Raw genomic sequence first — 24,662 nt, 5'->3', positions numbered from 1 at the left:
TTGGCAGATATTATAGCTGAACCCAGTGACCAGGGCAGAGATGGATGGAGGTTTGAAAGCTGTGTTCTAGCAGTCGCCATGCAAAGCAGAAAGCTGAGTCACAGGTCCTGGCCTACTCCCCCTATCTTCCTAGAGTTCACCTCCCCCACCCTACTAGGGCCAGCCGTGGGCCTCAGTGGAAATTGAAGTAGCATCTGAGTACAGAATAACTGAGTCTGCAACAACTGAGGAAATGTACACGGCAGGTGATCTGACAGTAGTGGGAATACAGAGGTGACATGGCTGAAACTTGGCAGCCAGCATTATTGGAAGGAAAATAACCATAGGCAAAGTAGATGTCTCACAAACCCACCACACCCCACTCATGAAGGCTGCTCTGGGCAAACGCAGCAATATACCTGAGGCAGCACAGCACTGCATCTGGCTACTGCAGCAGCACTGGGCCTTCAGGGGCTCTTCAGAGCTCAGATCCCCATCACTCATTACATTCTCCCATGGAGGTGGAGCCCTGGGACAGAGGTGACCTGGTCATAGAGGAGACACACACCTCCCAGGGAACAAAGGGAACTTTATTTATTTTTTTCCTGCCACAAAGCAGAGATCCCAGAGATCTTGGCAGTGCAGGAGGCCTGTGCATCTCATATTAAAAAAACAGAAAGGAAAACCTCTTTTTATCAAACTGCTAAAAAGGCATAACTCTTAGTAATAATTTTTTAAGAAAATGAAGCAGAGGACATTCCCATAAATGCCTACATGGACAAATAATCCATCGAATACCATGAAAAATCAAGGTGGCAAAACAGCTCAGAAAAATTGAAAAATTTTCATAAAAATATGCTACTTAAATAACAGAGCATTCAATATTGGAGTGCTGAAAAAACTCAACCAGGTGCAAGAAAATTCAGATAGTTTAACAAATTCAGAAAGAAAACCACTAAACAAGAAAAATACTTTATCAAAGAGATTGAAACTTTAATAAAATAGAACTTCTGTAGCTGAAGAACTCACATAATTAGATTAAGAATGGAACTGTGAGTTTAGGAAATAGAGCTGACCTTATGAAAGAAAATTAATGATACTGAAGATGATTACAGAATCTGAAAATGATTCTGATGGTTTATGAGACAAGAAAAAAAAATGAAATATCTCAGCAAGAACTGTCTCCATCAGAAAGAGCAACGCAAGAATAGTGGATATACTAGAAGGAAATAAGGAGAAGGGAACAGAGAACATATTCAAACAGTCAAAAAGAATTTCCATAACCTATGGAAAGAACTAGATCCTTGAATCCAACAAGAAAACTGCCACCTAATTATCTCAATTCTAAAAAGCCTTTTCCAAGTACATTATATTAAAGCTGTCAAAAAATAATTCCAAAGAAAGAATTCTCAAAGCAGTCAGGAAAAAGAAGAGAATAACTTATAAAGGAAAATCTATTAGATTATCATCAGACTTTTAACTAGAAACTACAAGCCAGGAGAAAGCTGAATCAAATATTCAAACTATTGAAAGAGAGAAAATACCAGCCCAGAATAAAGCATCCAGGAAAGTTCTTTATTAGATATGAAAGAGAAAACAATACCTGTTCAGACATACAGAAGCTGAGAAAATTTTCCACTACAAGGTAGCATTATGAAACACTAAAGGGCATCATTCTATTTGAAAGAAAAGAACAAAAATAAAATACAAAAGTATGAGTAAGATGACTAAATAGGCAGACAGAAACAGGAAACTGCTGCCCTTATTCAGAAAAGGATATTACACACTTAAATATTATGTAATGGTTAAAGGAAGTAATATTTTTAAAGGACAAGAAAACAATAGCTATTTGAATTCAGAAAAGGACTCACAGCATAAATAGGAATAATTTGAGACATAAGAACAGAAAAGGGGAGGAGGTATGGCTGAATTTGCAAAGGGGAAAGGAGATGAAATGAATGCAGAAAGAAAAGAATATTGTACATACAAAAATTTCTTTTATATAAATTTAATGCTAACTACACAAAAAAATCCAGAATTGAAAAGCATAACAAAAACTAATTAAAAAGGGGGGGAAAAAACCCCACGATATTAAATAGAAACACAAGGACAAAGGAACAACAAAGACACTGAGCTGTCAGAAATCAAAAGATAAAATGGTTATAGGAAAACCTGGTACTTCAATAATCCTTTTCAATGTAAATGGACTGAACTCAACAACAAAAAGGCACAGAGTAGCAGACTGGATCAAAAAAACAAAACCTAACCATATGCTGCTTTCAAGAGCTACATCTCAGCTACAAGGGCATATACTGACTCAAAAGTGAAAGGGTGGAAAATGATACTCCAAGCAAATGGCATCCAGAGAAAAGTGGGAGTAGCCATAATTATATTGGATTAAACAGACTTCAAGATAAAAAAGTTATGAGAGGCAATGATGGGCATTGCATAACGATAACGAAAAAAAAATATACCAAGAAGACTTAACACTTATCAATATCTATGGTTCCAATCTGGTAGCCTTGAAATATGGGAACTAACCACTAAGAGAACTAAAGTCAAATACTGCCAAAAACACAATTACAGTAGGAACCTAAATATCCCATTGTCAAGTATAAATAGATCATCCAAACAGAAAATCAATAGGGAAATATCACTCTTAAATGACACATCAGAGCAATATGTCAACATTTACCAAGTCTTTCATGCCAAAATATCAGAATATACACTCTTCTCTAATTCACATAGAGCGTTATCAAAAATAGATTATATACTGGGACATAGAGCTAACCTCAACAAATTTAAGAAGACTGAAATCATACCAGTATATTCTCCAACCACAAAGCTTTCAAACTGGAGATCAGCTGCAAAAAGAAAGTGGTAAGAAGCATAAATATGTGGAGACTGAAAAACATGCTAATAAAGAGCAAGTGGTCATAGAAAAAACTAAAGGAGAGACCAAGAGATACACAGAGACAAAGGGGAAAGAAAATACAACATATCAAAACTTTTAGGACACAGTAAAAGTGGTAATAAGAAAGTTCATATTATTGCAGGCCTATATGAAGAAATAATAATAATAAAAAAATCCAAAGCAGCAATCTAATATGACATCTTAAAAAACTAGAAAAAAAAATATTACCAAAAATCAGCAGAAGGAAATAATAAAAATTAGGTCAGAATTAAATGAAATTGAGAAGACAACAGAAAAAATAGAAAGATTAATAAAATTGACAAACCCATGGTTTGAAACACTAAGTAAAAAAGAGAAAAGATACAAATAATCAAAATCAGAAATAAAAGAGAAGTTATAACAGAGACCAAAATACAAAGTACCATAAAAGAATACCATGAAATATTATATAACATTAAATTTGAAAACCTAGAAGCAATGAACAAGGTCTTAGAAATATACAACCTTTGTAGACTGGAAATTTGAAGAGAATGATCACCAGTATGGAAATTAAAATAATCACCAAAAACATCCCCCAAAAGTAAAAGTCCAGGACCACATGGATTCTCTAATAAATTCTACCTAACATTCAAAGATTTAATATCTATTCTCAAACTTTTGCAAAAAATTGAAGAAGAGACAATACTTTCTAACTCATTTTGATATTAAAACTAGTAAAGACAATAAAAAAATAGACTAATAATTGTGATGAATACAGGTGCAAAGAACCTGAACAAATTAGTAGGAAATCGAATAAAGCAGCACATTAAAAGGATTATACATCACGATCAACTCGGGTTCTTACCAGGGACACAGGGATGGTTCAACATAAGCAGATTGATTAATGTGACACACTACATATACCACATAAGAATAATAATCATATAATCATATCAATTGATGCAGAAAAAGCATTTGATAAGATACAGCTTCCATTTATAATTAAAACACTTAATAAAATAGATATAGAAGGAAAATACCTCAACATCATAAAGGTCATATATGACAAATGCTCAGCTATCATGGTTGATGGTGAAAAACTGAAAGCTTTTCCTCCAAGATCATGAAGACGACAGGGCTGTCCACTCTTACAAATATTATTCAATATAGTGATGGAAGTCCTAGCCAGAGCAATTTGGCAAGAGAAAGAAATAGAAGGCATACAAATTGGGAACGAAGAATTGTCATTTCATGCAGTTGACATGATTTTCTATATAGAAAACCCCCAAAACTCCACTAAAATACTATTAGAAACAAAAACAAATACAGTAAAGTTTCAGAATACAAAATCATTGTACATAAATCCTTAGCATTCTTGAACTCTAACAATAAATTTTTGGAAAAAGAAATTTTATTTTATTTTTTTAGGCAAGGCAAACCTTGTCAGCTTACAATCCCTTATTTTTATTTTTTATGCCTACAGCACCTGGTATTCCTAGGTGGTCTCCCATCCAAGTACTAACCAAGCCTGGCAGAACCCGGGTAGCATGGCCATAAACAGAAAAAGAAATTTTAAAACTTTCTTTAGTCATTGCAACAAAAAGAACACCTAGGTATAATCCCAATGAAACGTAAAGGACCTAAACAATGAAAACTATAAGGCATTATTAAAAGAAATTAAAGAAGACAAAGAAATTGAATAATATTCTATATTCATGGATTGGAAAAATCAACATAGTTAAAATGATCATGTCATCCAGAGCATTATACAGATTTAATGCAATCCCAATCAAAATCCAAATACATTTTTAAAAGAAATAAAACAAAAAAACCACATCAGCTTTGTATGGAATCACAAAGGACCCCAAACATTCACATCAATCTTGAGAAAAAAGAACAAGCCTGGAAGTATCACTCCATTTGACTTCAAATTATACTACAAGAAGACAATAATCAAAATAGAATAGTCTTGGCAGAAAACATACGTAGAGACCAATAGAAGAGAACTGAGAGTCCAGAACTAAACCCATGTATATATGGGCAAGTAATTTTCAAAAAAGGAGCCGAAAACATATAGTGGAGAAAGGAAAGCCTCTTCAATAAATGGTGCTGGGAAAACTGAAAAGTCACCTGCAAAAGAATGAAACTGTATTGTAGTCTATCACCACATAACAAAATTAACTCACATAGATCCAAGACCTGAATATAAGACCTGAAACAATAAATTGCATAGAAGAAAACGTAGGACCTAAACTCACAGACTCTGGACTTAAAGAGGATTTTATGAATTTGACCTCAAAGGCAAAAGAAGTAAAAAGAATTAAATGAACATCAAACAAAAATGCTTCTGCATAGCACAAAACAAGAACAAACAAACAAAAAACAAAAAAATCAATAAAACAAACCAACAACAAGAGGCAATCAACTACATAGGAGATGATATTTGCAAACATACCTCCAGAAAGGGGCTAATATCCAAAATATACAAAAAACTCATACAATATTAACAACAACAACAAAAATGATCCAATCAAAAAATGGGCAGAAGACTGGAACAGACACTTCTCCCTAGAGGACATGGAAATGGCCTACAGACATATGAAAAGATGATCAACATTGCTAGCTATTAGAGAAATACAAATCCAAACCACAATGAGATACCATCTCACACCTGTTAGAATGGCTATAATCAAAGAGGACAAGTAATAACAAATGTTGGAGAGGATGTGGAGAAAAAAGAACCCTCATACACTGCTGGTGGGACTGCAAATTGGTACAGCTGCTATGGAAAACAGTATGAAGGTTCCTCAAACAACTAAGAATTGATTTACCATATGATCCAATCACTCAACTGAGATTTATGCAAACAATTTTTTAAAAAGTTTATCCATAAAGATATATGCACCCAATGCTCACTGCAGCATTATTCACAGTGGCCAAGGAATGGAAATAACGAAGTGCCCTTCAATTAGATAAAAAAGATGTGTTACATATATACAAAGGAAAGATTAAATGCTGCCATTTGCTAGAACACAAAAGGATTTTGAGATTATTGTGCCAAGCGAAAAAGGTCAGACAGAAAAAATTTAGAACGATATGACTACACCCGCATGTGAAATATGAGGCCGAAAGCAACAAATGAACAAGAGAAATGGAGAGAGACTCATAGACACTGACAAGTTTAATGGTTACTAAAGGGAAAGGGGGAAGGGGAAGACAGGAGGGAAATCAGGGTAAAGGGGTCAAACACATGGCGATGGAAGGAGATGTGACTTTGGATGGTGAACACACAATGCAAAACACATATGACATACTATTCAATTACACACTTAAAACTTATATCATTTTATTAAGCAATGTCACCACAATAAATTTATTAAAAAATAATTTAAAAATTAAAGAAATTTAAAGCCAATTGAATAAATGGAAAGACATCACATTTTCACAGACTGGAATAATTAATGTTGTTAACATGGCAATACTTTAATGACCTCAAAGTCAATGAAATTCTTATCAAAATCCAAAAAATTGGCTTTTCAGAAATGGGATGTACAAAACAATTTTGTAGAAGGAATAAATTTTAGGATGCACATTTCCTGATTTCTGTAAAGCTACAATAATGAAAACAGTGATACTTGCTCAAGAATGAACAGAGATGAATGGATGAGAACTCCAATTCTACAAATTAACTATTATGACTTTCAATTTAGTATATTTTCTTAAGTAACAAGAAAAGCACAAATATGCTAAAGTAGATTAAGTGAACTTCATCAAAATAAAAATCTTCTCCACAATAAAGAATATTACCCCCCAAAAGTGAAAAATATTCCCAAATTCAGAGAAAATATATGGAACTATATGTGATAAAGGTTTACTATCCAGATTACATAGATACTTTACAACAACAACGACAAAAAATTCAAAAACTAGCTAAGGACTAGAGTAGACATTTTTCAAAGTGAAAAAATATACTGTGGATGACAAAGAGGTTCAAAAAAAAAAATAACCTCACAGGGTGATCTAACCATAAATTACCTGGGCAGTTACCATGTATGTATGGTTACATGTACACCAAATATGTAAGTTCTCTAGTAAAAGGCTTAACTTTATCTTAAGCAAGCCCTGTGAATTATTTGTTTATCTGGGTTAACAGACCTTAGAAATAAGCATAAGCACCCTTAAAAGGCACAAGATCTTGTCCTGTAATCCAACCTCACCTTCTTTTCTCTCACCTCCATGTAATCTTCCTCACATTTCTTCCTTAATTTCAAATGTTCAAAAGAAACTTCAGACTGTTATTCTCTGAAGAATTTATTAAAGTGTGTTGAGATCTTGCTTCCAGGTGTATCTTCTTTAAAATTGTAAAAATCGGGATGTAGGCTTTAATCTGAATGTTATAAACTTTATGCTAAACAACACGTTCTCGATATTTATTACGTCAATAAATTAAAAGACTGATGTCTCCAAATTTTAACTTTTCTACATAAGCAACCTTAAAGAGACTTTTGCTGTTTTGTTTTGTTTTTGTTTTTAAAGCAACAGTATTAAAAGATTCTTATATTTCTCTATGGTTGGGGACATTTAAATGAAAATCTCATACTATAAATTGGAAATCTTGTGACTCGGGGGTCACTGAATTAATCTGTGCTGAAGAAGCAAGTAAAGATGACAGCAGAGATTAAGAGATCACCTTGGCTTCCTTGAGATCCCTGTGTACTGTATATATATGATAAATACATGTATATTATTTATGTACTGTGAGACTTTAGCATAGGGCCTTCTGAGAAAAGCATAATAGCAATTGGCAATAGCCATGCTAAACGGACCTTGGGCACAAGGTCCATTTAAGGGAAAAAATTTTTTTCTTCCCTGGAAAAGTAAGAAGAGTGCTACCATAATTTGTCAATTCCACTTCACGTTATTACGCTCTTCACCCAATTCATTAAAGCACTGGTAGCTTTAGGAAGCAATTCTTGACTTTGAGTTCTTCATATAAGCCTGCTTTTAGTTTTGGCTTTTTAAAATTGGCTCAAAGGAAAATTTAAATTAACATGGTAAGTCATATCACTTTGGGCTGACAAACCCCAAACCAAAACAGCATTTTAGTACTCCAGCAAATTTACATACACTCATGCCAAGTCTCAATTTATAACTATTTACAGAAATGGTGAGATTTAATTACAAGTGGTTTCAGTTTAGATAGCTGAGAAGAGGCACTTTTGATATCTCTAAATTAATTTTTTGCAGAATAAATTGAAAAAAAGCAAGTTCTAAAGTTAAACTGAATGAATGGAACACTTGTATTTGAATCACAGAAGCTTCTAAAAGGACTGTTTCTGAATTCTCAGATGAAAATGCTTCTCTTCAGGAAATTAATAAGAAAGTTTTAGAGACTGTATTTGAATGAAAAGAGACTTCCAAAGATAGTCGAGGGATATTTGCTCCAATCCCCTCCAGGATACAGCACTGGAATTTCTCCCTTGTCCTTTACTCAACCCTCTTACTGCAGCCCTGGGATTGCTCCCTAATCCCTTATTCAGCCCTCTCCCTATAATAATCTCTCCTGGCACTGAAGTGCAGATGGACTTTCTGAGAGCAGTCCACCATCTTCTCAGGGTCTTGGGTCTTATAGAAAGCTGCCTTCCTCCCACCAACCTTTGTCTCTTGGTTATTGCAAGTGGCAAGCATTGAATCTGAGTCCATAACAGAACCACCAATAATTTACTCTCCTTGGACAAAAACAGATATAAGGAATCTTAATGAAAGATTTCTCTGACCCTCAAGTCCTTGCTGGGTTAACAAAGAAGTTTATTTTATCTGTCAGCATATGTAATACTGGCTATTCTAATGTGTTCCAACTACCAAGCAAAGGACCAGAATGGCTAAGCTGGAAAACTATAAAAGATTTTTTTAAACAAAGAGAAATAAACAGGAGAAAATGCAAGGAATTAGTTTATCAGCTGCACTAACCCATCCCTGAGAGATTTTCCCCTTGAAAACAGACTGGACAAAAATCCAGCCATGTAGATAAACATCTTATTAAACCGTACATGATTTCTTTGAACATTCTGAAAAACCTTTCAAATAACATTCAGGATTGTCTCCAGTTTTACAGATCATCAAAATAATTCAATGCTCAATTCAGAATTTCTGTAATTATGAGATGAGGAGTTTATAACTCTGATTAAACATGAATTAAACAGGCTGACCACACATGCCCAAAAGTAGCAATTCTAGCTGAACAATGATTTAAAGCTATTAAAAACAAAAACACAGCACTACTAAACTTACACTACTCCAGTAACTTAGAACTCTAAGTCTTGTCTCCGCCTTTCTTTTTGATTATCTTATTATCAACTGGGAAGAAGACTGGTAGGCTAGGTGATGACTGAAGAAGTAGATTAATTCTACACCAAATAATGATTACAGAGAAAAGTGCATGGACTCAATTATTACTTAGCATATGAGACATAAAGCTTTCTTGATCTCAGTTTTGGACAGAACATACCAACACCGGGGGGAAAATATCCCATTTATTACACCTTTACCATAATATAAAATAAAATGCCCATTGTAAAAAAATAAAGACTATACAAATTATAAAAATAAATGCAATAATTCTCAAACTATCTTCTCCAACTACCAGTCCCATAATCCACTGCATACATAGAGTAATTTACATACAGATATTATTTATTCAAGGGTATGAAACAGGAAGCATTAATACAGAAATATTTTTAAACTAGTTTAAATATTATGTATTAAAAATTAATAACAGAAAAATTCTAATAACTGAAGGATGATTTATTGTGGTGAGTAGCATGTAGTGTTTGCCTGTGATGCTTAATTATTTACGTAGGTACACAAAGATACACACAGACACAAAGATATAAACCAGGAGTTTCAAAGACATAATTTGATAGTTTATCCACTAATTTATTTCTTAAAATTTTATGGCGTATGGGTAGAGTTGGTTACCTAAATCCTTCTAATAGCTAGTCTTTCCTTATTCTACTAGTTTCTCATACTGGTCAGTGGGGACTGGTGGCATGGGGGTGAATGACCAGCAGTTTAGGTAGGGCAGTTCTTTATTGAACAGGTCTCTCCCTTTCTACATATTAATGATTCCGGTTCCCTGCCATTAAATGCCATTAGTACTCTCCAGTTTTTCAGACAACAATGAATATCTTCACTCCACACATGGAAACATCCCGAGGAGAATGATAGCATAACTTTTTGAGAATCATTCTACTATAATGTTAAAAATTTAACCTAAAGATATTTCTCAGACATCATGAACTTGAGCATGACAATAATACTGAATTGTGGTCACAGGAAGTGAGTATAAGTGATGAGGGTATCTCTTTTCTTTTAGCAAGAATGTAGCTATAATGATAGGAAGTGGAGCTGGGCTTGAGTTCATGACATAAAAGCTGTATATTGGGAGTAGCTGATGTAACAAGACAGAAAGAGTCTGAGTCCCTAAATCATAAAAATGTATTCAGCACTGAACTACTTACATTTGTAATGTCTACTGAAAGTTTAAGCCAGTGTGATCTTTAACTTTTGTTATAACAGCCAAAGTGAGATCCTAGGTAATACTTTTTTTGATATAAAATTTTCTTCCACATTGCTTTAATTGTGATTTACTATGTTTGAGTTCAAAATCCAGAGCAGGTCTGGACCAGAACACAGTAGGAAAAGGAATCTTTTCTATTATAGAGATACATTTTTAAAAAATGAATGAAATTTTTAGATTTCATTAGTTGCTTTTCCACTTACATTATTTTGGACATTGTCCTAACTGTACACTCATATATATCCCACTTCTTTAGTCAGCTACAAAAAAAAGTAATACATTTGATAAATACATGAACCCATTTGCCATGTTCCCTACTAAGAATCACTTTGTCATTTTTTAACTTTCATAACAGGGCAATTAATAGCTCTGTTTATATTCATATACTTCTAAATGACTACAGAGCTGTCAGAATGTTGAAATTATCTAGAAATAGAATGACTGGGTCAAAAAATGATTGGATCTTATGCATCCTGATCCATAAGATGCAGGAATTTCATTCTCAGATATACAACTAGAAGTACTGAAAACAGATGTTTAAACAAATACATGTACACATGTTCATAGCAGCACTACTCACAATAACAAAATAGTAAAAACAACTTAAATGTCCATTAATACATGAACACATAAAGCAGATTTGGTATAGCTATACAACAGAACATTATTCACCTACATAAAAGATAAAGTACTGATACATACTATAATGTGGATGAACTTCATTGTACTAAATAAAAAAACGCTAGACACAAAAGGTTGTATTATATTTTTACATTAAATATACAGACTAGATAAATCTATGCAGACAGAAAGATTAAAGGTTGCCAGTGGATGGGAATATGGAATCACTGCCAATGTGCATATGGTTTCTTCATGAAGAAATGAAATGTTATGGAATACAGATGATAGTTGTACAATGTTGTATAGATTCTAAAACCAATGAATTGTACACTCTAACAGGTGAATTCTGTGTTATTTGATTGTAGCTCAGGTGAAAGAAATGTTTGTTAGATGTGACAAATTGCTGTCTAAAGAGTTTATATGAACTTATGTTCCTACTAGCAGCATAAAATATGTCCATTTCCATAGCCTCTAGATAACAGTAAATGCTACTAAACTTAAATCTTTATTGACCTGTACTAAGAAGTGAAATCCTATTGTTTTGATTTCCATTTATTTATTTATGTGTGATCTTATACAATTTCCATGTTTGTTTAAAAGCTATTTGTATTTCTTTTGTGGGTGAATTGCCCGCTTCTTTCCACTCTATTGGAGCATCTCTTAATTATCGTTTAATATGAGTCTTTATGCATTGGAGAAACTCATATATAGGATAGAAGACAAAAAAGCAACAAATTAACAACCAAAATAAACAAAGAAACTTATAGACACAGACAACAGTTTAGTGGCTTCCAGAAGGTAAGCAGACTGGGGGAGGTACATAAAGGTAGATAGATAAGGACAGGGAGGTGAAATGTATGGTGACTTTCTTTTTTCATTAGAGGTATGTGAACGTATTATAGACCTGTACCCCTGAAACTTATGTTATCAACCCATGTCATCCCAATAAATTTAGTAATAATTAAGAAAGTAGTTCTTTGTAATAGTTATGTAATCATTCTCTTTGGTTTGCTGGTTGGTTTGGATGATGGTTTTAATTACAGATACTTAAGTTTTGGTGTGGTCCAATTTAGCAATATTTTCCTAAATTATTACCCCATACCATGCCTTCCTACTTCAAAATTATACATCACACTCAATTTTCCCTCTACTTTCACACCTTTATTAAAAACAATATAAAAAAGACCAGTAAATTACCATAAATATTCTCAGAATTTTAGGACAACCACCATTCAGGAAAATATAACAAAGATCAAATGCAGTCAGTTCAACACTTTTTGAGTGTTGTATTTTCTTACCTAAAATTTCCATTTAGTTCTTCTTCACATTTTTTATTTGCTAAGATTTTCTATCTTTTTAGAACTGCTCAAATGCTTGTTCTCTCAATTTCTTTCCCTCTACAGGATGACATTTCCTCATACCATGGCTTTTTTATTGAAATAATAGCCATGAAGAAACTATATTGACCCTTGATTTTCTGGGCAGTTTCCTTTTTCTGCTGTGAGGCATTTGTTTACAAAAGGTAACTCCTCTATATTTAAGCTGTACCTATGAAGGTTCAGTGATTGAGAGTGGTAGAGCACACATATTTCCTTCAACCAAAAAAACCCTCTTTTCCATTAATAATCTCTTTACAAATATATCTGTGGGATCCTTGTTACAATTTTTATTGTGGTCACCTTTTTTACCATATAAACCTACTCCACTGGTCAAGTTGAGGACTGTGTTAAACCATTTTACTGGTAGTACTGAAAAACATTTTGAAAAAAAAGGAGGATTAATCAAACTCATAATTAACACTTAATGAATATTTTTCATGTGATGTCACAATCTCATCAAGAACCAGTCAATGGGGTTGTCTGACCATTGCAAGCTACCTTTCATTTATTTATTGTTTGCTATGTTATTTTTATTGCTAATTTTTTCTTTCATATTTTGCAATTATGATTTTTATATAGATGAATTAGTTTTACAAATATTAATTTGTAATCAGCCTCTTCATTACATTTTAAATTTCTGGTCAATTTAATTTTATGGCCCTCAAATATATAATCATGGATATAAAAATCCATATTCCTTTGTAATATTTATGCTTCTATAATTTCCTTTCATTGAACTAATATTTCTTAATGTAATTGAACAAGTATTTCTAGACTACTACTTAATATCAGTAATAATTTGTTCTTTATGGGCATGGTCATTTGGATCTTAGAAAAATGCTTCTAAGTGTTCTATCATTAGGAAGTATCCAGCTATTCCTACTTTTAATAAAATTTTTTTAATAATCATATTATTTAGATATAAGATATTCTGATCCAACTACAAATTTTTGCATTTTTATTGTATCTGTAAAGTGTGGGGGGGATGAACAGATACAGGAATAGGATGCATCTGTCTTGTCAACATCGCTAAACTAAAATAATCCAGAACTGTATTCTCTGCATAGATTTGGATTAGCATTGGCATAACAGACATTTTGAACAAATGTAAAGATGGATATGAAATAGTTGCTATCTATGTAGCTTTAGAAACTACAGGGCACAACATATTGTTGTATATACACATAATTGTTGCTTATCTACTGGGTCACTGGGTAAGGAGCTCGTAAGCAGTTAAACCCATGGTTCTTCAAATCCTGCCAGATCTTCCTTTAACTTCTCCAACTTCTGGTCCAGATATCTGTGTAGTTTCTCCAATTGGCAGTAACTTCTCAATTCTCTTAGAGAATACCCTTATTACAAAAATTAAAGACTAACTTTCTTCCTAGGTGCGTGCAATGTGGATTTTAGGTTTTAGCAAGAAACATAGAAGCAATAACCTTTAAGCAGCTGCAAAAATTGTATGAGTTGAAATCCCTAAAATGTGTGTATGTATACAGCATATGTATTTAGATGTGTATTTTTCTCTTTTAATATTTCTGCTACTCTGTACAAGTCACAACTATAGAAAGACTTACCTATCTATCCTTGCATACTATACAATCTTCATTCCTGATTCATTTTTCCTCACTTATTTTGACTCATACCTAGAATGGCTTTTGGTGTTTTTCCTTTATTTGATATAAATTCCATGATATTTCAGGTCATTAATTATGTTCACTATATTCTGGCTGGTTAAGTTGAATAAATGTTTTAATTCAGTTTTTTTTTTTTTTAAAATATGAAGTCTTATAAAATAATTATCAAGCAAAAATCAAGCAGTTTTCATTTGCTGTGACCATACTCTCCATAACACCATTATCAACATACACATAAACGTTAAAAAATAATCTTAAAGTCTGTTACCTGCACAAAATATTCTTAGCTGCTGGACTGGTGATATAACTTGCAAATGAGTAGTGAACAGATCAACAAATGCTCCAGGATAAATAATGAAGAGAAAAATCCCAAAGCCATTAAATCGAACTTGTTCCCTGAGATATCACATAAGAAAAAATTTTACTAATGCAATTGCATCTGTCAACTAATGCTACACAACATCAAGACTTATCGTTGTAATTCAATTTTTAAAAAAATCAAAATTTCTCTAGGTAATCCAAACCAAAACCAAATTAGATCATTTTTACACATATATATCACTTTTAACCCATTTCCCATTTGCCCTTAGAGTACCTGCTGGTGAGACTTGCAGCTGTGTTTATCTGGAGATAACTCATGGATTACAATCTTAACTTTACCCCAAAAGTTTGCCACAAAATATCTCACTTTTCTTATTTTCTCATTGCTCTAGTATACCAATATCTTGGGAAACAGAAAGCATGATACTATTTCTAGAATTCTGTTTTCAGTAGTGATATTTCCATTAACAAAATATAGTAATTCCCAATTGCTGAAAATGTCAAACCCTAGGAAAGATAGCATTCCTACGTATTATGTTGTCAGCCAAAGATTCATCTGATGAATCTAATTTATGGACACATTTCTGTTACATCAGGAATAGAGACAAGTTCTGTTTAGAAATAACTCCGAGAACAGTTTTTATATTTTATTTCCACATTGAAAACCAGTCATATTTGCTTGAGGCACAAAGACTGTGTTTATGTAAAATTAAATGAATGCTGGTAGCAAGCTGCATTTTCTTTTTCTAAATGGAAAATGGATTAGTGTTTAAAGTAGATTTGGGTATCTGTGAAATTTAATTCTTTAAAACAAGATAGATGAGAGTTAATAGACCAAAAGTGTAAAAGTAATAAATAAAGAGAAAAATTGACAGATTCAAGAGTGTATAGAATTTAGAAACTAAATGACTTGATATTATATTTGAAATACAAAATGACATAGAGAAAGAGAACAAAGTCATGGATAACTTGAAGATTTCTGTTAGGCAAATAATGACATCTAATAAAAAATGGAAAGAAATAGGAAGCCAATACTAGTGGTGGGAAGGCAAAGATGAGTTCAGTTTTGTATGGGTTAGTTTTGTTCTATATGTATGTATATAGCGAGATGTTATGTTTTATGCATGATATGAAATTCAGAAGAAAGCCCTGAGGTAGAAATATATAATTAGAATTTGTTGATCCATACATGCAAGGTAAGTGAATGCAATTTGCTAGAAATGATTTATAGATGAGAAGAAAACAAGGTTAAGGACACATTTCTTATAAAACCAGCACTGAGGGGAAAAAAACAAAAAGCCAGAAGAAACCATTCTATGAAGAAACAAAAAGTGCCTAACATCAGGTGTAAAGTGAGGAAATTAAAGTATTGTCTTGGGTAAGTATAAAAATAGTGTGTATATTTAGTACCACCAATCTCTCCAAATCACTTTAATATGTTTTACAGTCACTTAGTTCTGAATATCCAAGGAAAGACTACTGCAAAATAACTTTTTCCTGGCAGTTATGATTTTAACTTAAATTATTTAAAATCTTTCACAAGTAGACTTAGAGTGATTAAACTATTAATAATAATGCTTCTATATGTAAAATCCTAAAGGCCATAAAGCTAAATGTGTTAAAACAACTGTGAAAAAGAAAAATCCATGTCCACTTAAACAATTGCTGTGTACATCTGTGTAATAGTATATGCTCTATCAAAATCATGGTTTATAGCTAGTTAATAATCTTTTGTTCTGATTAAACCTTCTCTGCTAAAACATTGATTCTTAACCTTTTATTTGGCCCATACATCCAAAGCATAAAACACATTTCTATAATTATACTTGGTCATTATGGCAGTAATTATCTTTCCAAAATCACTATTTTAGAAGTTGAGTAGACTAATACTTAGGTATAACTGAATGGTAAATTTAGGTTCACAAGCCCAACAAGATGTGATATTTAAAGTAAATCCCACTTTTCATTTTTTTACTTTCACAGGCGTTTCTATACAAGCTATGATATTTATTAACACATCCAGCACTTTCGATTTCCTTGTTCTAGCTAGCACAGGACACAAAGAAAAGCACAAAAATATCTCAAGTGATAAGTCATGGGTAAGCTTTGAGTGCAGTGGTTATCATTCTGACCCAGAGATGATTAGAAGAATCAGGTTTAAGGATTAGATGAAAAACCTTGTAGCAGCAGAAAAACTTAATTATGAAAGTCCCAGATTATAGATATTCATGTGGTTAAATAAGCATATTAATACTCATATTATTCTTTTATATAAAAGATAAGCCACCTCCAAGTACCAATAGTTGATTTATACTGTGCAATTTCCACAGAAATAAAAAATACTAAAATACCAAAGGTGAGAGATTTTAGTGATAAACCCTTATAAATGAAAGACTTCTTTGCATGTAGTAGAAAGAAAAAGGTATATATCATTACCTAATAGCTGCTATCCCATGTCCAATTTCATGTACAACACCACTAATGAGGACTGCAGCAAAGAAATAGGTCAGTTGGTTGACAGGTAAATTTATACCAGGAACCTGTTGGTAGACACAATGATATATACACATTTGGGAGCTAAGACAAGGATATTTACTCTATTGTAAACTTTAAGGGGGTCAAATACATAGCAGTAGAAGATTTAAACTTTGGGTGGTGAACACACTGTACAACACACATATGATGTATTATTAACTGTACACTTGAAAGCTATGTAATTTTATTAATAAATGTCACCCAATAATTTTAATAAAAAGTAAAAAAAAAAAAAGTTTAAACCTACAAGTTGAAATGTTCTGTAAAAGTATTATAAGCAGAAATGATCCAGCTTTCCTTTTCTCCAGAATAAAGCAAAAACACTAGTCAGTTTTATAAACTAGGTAGTTTCTCTTTAACAACACACCACCAATCTAAAGAGAAAACAAACAACAGAGTAAAAATGAGAATGTACCTTACTGAAGTCTTCACCATGGAAAAGAATTAGGCAGGCTGTCAAAATGCCAGGGAATACACAATGACGTGAAAGGAGTTGGCAACTGATCTACCCTTAAAGGATGGAAGTCTGATTTTGGAACTATTAAAGTTCCTTTTCTCTCCTTTAAATTATTATAAGGTAGAAAAGGAAAATCTGAATCATTGCTATTTATACTACTTTTAAATTACAGAACATTCAGCTTGGAGGTCTGGACTTTATTTTTTCTTTTTCTTAAAATTATTGGGGTAACATTGTTAATTATATAGGTTTCAGATGTACAATTCAATAATATGCATATGTATTTTCCAAAGTTAAATCTCCTTCTGTCATCATATATTTGACCCTCTCTACCACTCTCTACCTGTCCCTCCCACTTTCTCTCTGGTGATCACTAAGCTGTTGTCTGTGTCTATGAGTCTGTTTCTCTTGTTACTCTCATGTAAAAAGAGTGAAATCATATGGTTCTCAATTTTTTCTTTCTTTTTTGGCTTAGCATGATCATCTCAAGGTCCATCCATGTTGTTACAAATGGTATTTCATCTTTTCTTACAGCTGAGTAACGATTTCATGTTTTATTTTTAGTTCAATTGGTATTTATTTTGTGTACAACAGAAGTTTTCATTTGCCCTCATTTAACAACTGAAGGCCAAAATCATGCAATGCTGCCCGAATCCCTTTCTAAATTTCATCAATTGCAAATGTCTTTTCCCTAGTTATGACACTAATTTTTATAATTATTTTTAATGTATGCATAATGTTACACTAAGTGAAAACCATATATTTTAACTATTCCTCAAACATGCTGTTTTTTTTGTTTACTTCTAACTTTTCATAATAATAAATAGTATCACGGTAAAGAAATTAATGAACACTTTTATTATATGTGGAGGTATTTTATTTAAGCATCAGTTCCAGGTGTGGAAGTGCAAGATTGAATATTAAGTTTTTTTGTGATGCTCATTGTCTTAAATCATCTGACCTTACTAAATAGCTTTGAAGAACATCAATCTTCCATTTAATACATATACATGTTGTTAGGAGTCCGTTCAACTCAACAGATTCCTTCTGTAACTATTCACTAAATTAAGATTAATTTTCATATATTCCCACTATATTACAAAGTGTTTTGATAAATAATTTCAAATAAATCTATAACTTTGCTATATTAGGTCACTGATATTCTATTATTTTGTACATGGAATGAAGATACGGATATATGGACACAATATTAGTATTTGTGTAACTACATAGAATGTATGTAACTATACAAACAGCTGGTCTTGTTTAATGGCAATGGTATTTGATTGTCCATCTGACTTTGCCATGATTACACAGGATATTATATGTATTTGAACACTGACCTGTGAACATTCAATAATACCACCAGTTTTAGGGAATTAACTTTGAACAAACCTGTACGTAATTATAGAGTAAAAAGAAATTATGTCCTCCAAGATACAAAATCATAATCAAATTCAGGAGATATAAGATTCTTAACTTATACATAAATATGCATAGTAGAACACAGAGTATAGCTAGTTTCTTAATGTTTACAAAGCACAGCTCTCTTAATAGAGCCAACATATGAGCTGCAAACAGAAATAATTTCTTCTCTAAACACAGAACATTTGTCATCCTAGTCCTTGATGACAGGCAGAGCAGACATATTACCTTCAAGTCTGCTTCTTTCACTTGTACGCTCTTTGTTGAAAAACAAATTTCACTCATATAAACTGAGCATCATTCTAAACTCTACTTTCTTCTTCTACTTCACATTTGATTAATCACCACGGTCTGAGAGCTCCACTCCAATAAAATCAACCTGAATACACTCACTTCATTCTTTTTGAACTAATTTAGTTTACATTTTTATGGCTTATAACATGAATTAGTCCAACTATCATTTTAAACGGTCTTTGGTCTAACCTTACTTTGGCCCACTCTGAACAATCTGTTATATTCAGGTAAAGTCAAAATTTCCTGGAATGGTACTTTGGAATATATTCCTTATTTCTTGTACTATTCATTTCTCTTGCCATCACACTTAACTTTCCTACAACTATACATCTCCCATACACAGATCAAAATTGTGACAAACATTACTTTTGTTAACAGTAGCACAACATAATCTAAGGACTTTCACAGTCAATTTTTTAGCTTATAAGAGCTCTTACAAGAGAAATTATAATTTTTTCGGCTGACTTTTAATAGCCTCATGATGACCTAGCTGAATGGAGACCACAACAGAGGAGTTTTAAAAAGTCTGTTACTAATCCTTAATGGTACCTTATATTAACAACTAATATAAAAACATAATATCTATGACTCATGCAAGTGCGAGATATAAATGTTAACACAAATTAAAATTTAGCCAGTGATAGAACATATCCAAAACTCTGGAAATGTGATTTAATGAGGTAAAAGTAAACATGTATTTTAAAGTTTAAGTAAGTAGGGCTATTTGTCTATAGTTTTGTTTAACATCTCGAGAAGACAGGATGAATTAAATTGTCTATATTGTTATCATTCTGAATAATGGTCCATTTCTTCTACAGTTACTTAATGGGTTAACAATTTTTAGTAATTCTCACTATATTCCTACTAATTTTTAACTCAGGGCATATAATTTGAAAGATTATTTTCATATTTTTATTACAAATGAGTTACACCAAACATGCTACCATTTTAATCTAAACCTAAACTTTTCCTTTTAAAGGACACTTACCACAACTTGGAGAACCTGCTCACTGTGAACAGAAGAGGAAGACAAAGAAGAGGGGGAGCCAGGCACCATTTGTGCCAAAGTATGCACTAGTGTTTTTCCAAGGAGGAAAAAAGAACTAAACATGGCAATTACTCCAAATACCATTCCAAAGTTGAACCTGTCAAAAGTAAAATTACATAAATGTACAACTTCTCATTATTTGAATACTAAGAAATACATCAGCTGTACTGTATAGCCTCAAGATTCTGGCAAGAATTTCAATAATTCTGCTTCTTCCACCCACCTGAACTTCAGATACTTCACTATAAAGTTTGCACTGATCTATTTAAATAATATCAGCAATTTATGATTCTATAGTAACTAAAGAGGCTGAATATTGTTTCCAATTAAAAACACACTATTTAGGTTTATTCTCATGTCTTTTTTTAATTTACATATTGATCTTTTCATTTAGTTCTTAAATATTTACAAAGGCTCTGTCAACATGATATCATTTTACTTATTATATTCTTTTTTTTTTTTACCTTTGAGGACAAAAGAGTTTATTAACATTAAAGTGTGATAATTTCCTTTACTGATTTAATAATTGAAAGTTATCCTTCTGTGGTTTCATATAACCTTTCAGATAAGTCTTGTTTCTCAATAAACTTATTAATGTCACCTAATTTTTCAAAGTAAAAGGCAGTTCATATTAGCTTTATTATCTTTAACATCTACAGAAACTGAAGAAATGTCACCTTTTTCACTGTTGATTTTTTGGTTACTTTTCTTTTCTTCTTGATCATTCACACTAGAAAGTTTAATTTAATTAATCTTTTCAAAGAACCTACTTGGGCTTTAGTGGTTTTCTCTACTGTACATCTGTTTTATATTTTAATTATTTCTGCCTTATCTTTATTATCTCTTTATTTCTATCTCCTTTGCTTTGATTTTCTATGGCATTTTCTGATACTCTGTTTTTATTTATTTTTACTCCATTTGGAGCTGCTGAACAAAAAGAAATTTAGCCAAGTCCTTCCTTCTCTCTGTATACTAGAAGTAAATTTTGAAACAAGTAAAAATGATTGAAATACCTAATTTAACAAGCTATTTCTCAAAATCACAATGAAAAACTTAAACCAAAAAGAAAAAAGTAATACCACTGGTAAAGCATCCTTGCTTTCCGCCGTCCCCAACTGTAAAAGGCATTATTGAAAAGAGCAGTTTGCCATCTTATGTGAAAAGGAGAGATGCTTAATCCATTGTTTTCCAGCCATTCTTCATACGAATGCTTAAAATACACAGATGACTAAGAAAGAAAAGTTCCACATTACTCAATTTTGAAGAATAATTTGCACTGTTTAAGAAAAGGAAACACAAGTTATTTTCTACACATAATTATACTAGCTGCCCAGAACGATGATTTTAAAGATTTCTCATCAGTATCAAGGCCACTAGGCTAAATATGTAAGGGTCTTAGACTAGCTTGTCTACATTTACTCCAGAAGCCTAGAGGAAAAAGGAGTCTGATATTATGGTTTACAAAGACCCCCCAAACAAGGTATCAGAAGAGATATGTTCCCAACTTACAAAAATAGCTACTTGGAGTCTGTGCTATTTTCTTACTAAATAATTACCCCCAAGAAATTAGGCTTGCTTTAATTATTTAAAGTCTTTATATTCTCTGAGATTTGGTGGGATGCTACTTAAATGCAAAATCAAAAACATGCTTCTCTCCAAAAAATTAAAAAAGCAATAGCTGACAGAACTACAAGGAGAAACAGAGATTAACATTTAGAGTTTTTGATTTTGATATCCCATTTTTTTAATTACTAGAAAATTAATCTGAATGTTAGCAGTGATATTTTAGGTTTGTACTATACTACAGTTTTCTAGACTTCCTATGCTTTTCTATACCAAAACAAATTACCACAAAATTAGTGGCTTAAAAACCCTGATTTATTATTCTATAGTTTTGTACATCAGATGTCTAATACGGCTCTTACTAGGCTAAAATCAAGGTATCAGCAGGGCTGTGTTTCATCTGGAAGCTTAGGAAAGAATCTAATTCCTTGCCTTTTCCAGTTTGTACAGTTCATCAATATTTCCTTGGCTAATAAATTTCCTCCACTATATTCCAAAGCAGCAATGCTGCATCTCTTTCTATTTTTCTTAGGTCATTGTTATGTTTCTCTGACCACAGTTCTTTTAAGGTCTCCAATGATTACAGTGGGGTAAACCAGATAATACAAAATGGTATCAATGACTAAAGGTTAGTAATTTAATCACAATAGAGCATGTATATCTTATTCTACTCATCCATGGGTAAAAGAAGAAATCAAAAGAGAATTACAAAGATTTTTGGAACTGAATAAAAATGTAACTACACTTTATTAGTATTTAGAAATACTGTTAAAGCAGTAGATGGAGGTTAAGGGGGTATACAGTACTAAAGAAGGATAAGTAACATTAAAACAGATCTGAAGTCTATGTTTTCAGCTTACCTTAAGCAAAAGAGAAAAGAAGAGCAAATTAAATCCATAGTAAACAAAAGAAAATAATAAAGGAGAAATCAATAAAACAGAAAAACAATCAAGGATAATCAATACAATTAAAATCTGATTCTTTGAGATCAATAAAATTGATAAACCTCTACCTGGACTTATTAGAAGGAAAAGAAAAAAAAAAATAAAAATAACAGATGAGAGCAATGGTACCATTACAGACTCTATAAATACCCAAAGAATAATAAGGGACTATTATGAACAACTTCATGACAATAAATTTGATAACTTAGATAATATAGGCCAATTCCATGAGACATAACTACCATCAAAGATCACTGAAAGAAGAAGAAGAAAAAAAATAAGCTGCTAGCCATCAGTAGATATTTTTCTTTCTCAGGGTCTACAATTCCAAAAGACTACAAATTGAGGGGGACTTTCTTTTGACAAAAGAGGGAAATAATGAAAGCAAAACAAAACAAAACAAAACACTTAACTTCGTTATGGTAAAACAGCTGAATGCTATGTGTGTTATATGTCAATATAGTTTATAAAAGAAAAAAGGGTTGTCACGTTTCTATTTAGTGTGGTACCGGAATGAGAAACACCTGAGAGTTTATTAGAAATAGGGCATCTGAGACATCAACGCAGGTCTGCTAAATCAGAATCTGCATTTAACTGGAAGATTATTTTACGCACATTAAAGCTTGAGACAATTACTCTAAGTTACAACGTGATTTTATTGACTGCAATCTCAGCGTTCGTAAAAAGTTGTGACCTGTTCCTACAGGAAAGTTTTATTTTCCCTTACCCTTCCTAGGCCAGGTTCCGAAGGCTGCAATGCTGGCCGAGCAAGCAAGGCAGAAGGGTTACAGAATGCCTCCGAAAACACAGGGCCTTGTCCTGCGCATTTTTTGGTGTTCGGACCTGACACACTCACCTTCAGCAGCAAATCGGTTAAATAGACCGCAGTCCAGCAAACCACTACCACCACAACCAGCGAAAGAGGGATCATGGCGACGGCGGAAGTCCCTTTGCTCTGCTCCGCAGGAACACGCTGTCGCGGTTCTTTTTCTCCGCATTGGCGCCGTTTCCCTACGGACCCTATAGCAAGAACACAGCGACGAATCTGCGTGTAGTGAAAAAAGGGGCGTGGGTTTCTTTCTTTGAGACACAACCAGCCCAAGGCCGCCTGCTGTTTAGAACGCAGAACGTGTTTCCTACCAAACAACCCGGGAAACTAAACAATAATACCTGTAAAAATGAACACTAAAACGCTTATACGTGATTAGTAACCAACAACTTCCTAATTTTTGTCCGTTTCTACTTTAGAACCAACCACATTAAGCCAAATGTGCAACTCTAACCGATCACAGAGGATATCCCACTTTCCTTTTTTACCATTGTAAAGCTTTCCACCCCTCTCCCAAACACAAACTTACTATAAACCTCTAAATAAATGGCCTTTCTTGTTCTTATTTCCGTGCTCTTCATTTACTTTCACATTATATACTTAGAGTGAAATGCATAAACGTTAACTGCAGTTTGATTAATTTTCACGTACCTATCCACCACTGTTACAGCCAAGCGGGATAGAGAATCTTTTAAAATCCGTGCTACATTATTTCATGCTCTTATCCAGTCAATCCTTCCCCGTTACCATTACTTCTATTTATTTTCCAACACATATTTTCTATTCTGAAGAGTTACATAAACTGAATTATGCAGTCTTTTTCTCTCACATTTTACTGAACATAGCATTTTTACATTCATCCATGCTGTTTAAATTACCTTCTCTATTTCTGCCTCAACAATTTCCATTGTAAAATCTGAAATTGTGTTCGGTTTTAAAGAAATTAAGCCCTGAATATCCACTCACATTTTTGTTAAAGTATATTTCATCATAGCTCCGACTGCAAAAGTGGTTCCAAATCTTGCCAGCGTACTAGAATCACCTGCAGCGACTTTTGAAGTGTCCACATGTCCAGGATGCACTCCAAACCAATTTGAAATCTCTATGGCTTGGGACTCACAAATCATTATTACTTTAAGCTATTCCGTTAACTGTGCA

The 24,662-nt window shown here is 32.8% G+C and overlaps 1 protein-coding gene across 7 annotated transcripts in view; it reads right to left on the bottom strand.

Annotated features, from left to right (window-relative positions):
• The window catches only part of LOC102888641 (membrane-bound transcription factor site-2 protease-like), a 48,663-nt gene extending 25,018 nt beyond the window's left edge, over nucleotides 1-23,645 (bottom strand). For 6 of the 7 annotated variants that reach the window (XM_015586588.2, XM_006908335.3, XM_015586591.2 and 3 more), the window contains exons 1-5: nucleotides 23,532-23,645; nucleotides 21,248-21,396; nucleotides 20,109-20,265; nucleotides 16,846-16,949; nucleotides 14,357-14,484 (exon numbers count right to left, since the gene is read on the bottom strand). In XM_015586588.2, coding sequence (XP_015442074.1) covers nucleotides 14,357-14,484; nucleotides 16,846-16,949; nucleotides 20,109-20,265; nucleotides 21,248-21,396; nucleotides 23,532-23,606 — 613 coding nt within the window. In that variant the 5' untranslated portion in view covers nucleotides 23,607-23,645. The remainder of the gene's footprint in view (nucleotides 1-14,356; nucleotides 14,485-16,845; nucleotides 16,950-20,108; nucleotides 20,266-21,247; nucleotides 21,397-23,531) is intronic. The other variant, XM_015586592.2, reaches the window with a different exon arrangement.
• Between the last annotated feature and the right edge of the window lie 1,017 nt (nucleotides 23,646-24,662).

This window comes from Pteropus alecto, unplaced genomic scaffold (genome assembly GCF_000325575.1).
Source record: "Pteropus alecto unplaced genomic scaffold, ASM32557v1 scaffold453, whole genome shotgun sequence".
Taxonomy (NCBI): Eukaryota; Metazoa; Chordata; class Mammalia; order Chiroptera; family Pteropodidae; genus Pteropus; species Pteropus alecto.
The sequence above is the reverse complement of the archived record's forward strand: the minus strand, read 5'-3'. Positions and strand labels throughout refer to the sequence as shown.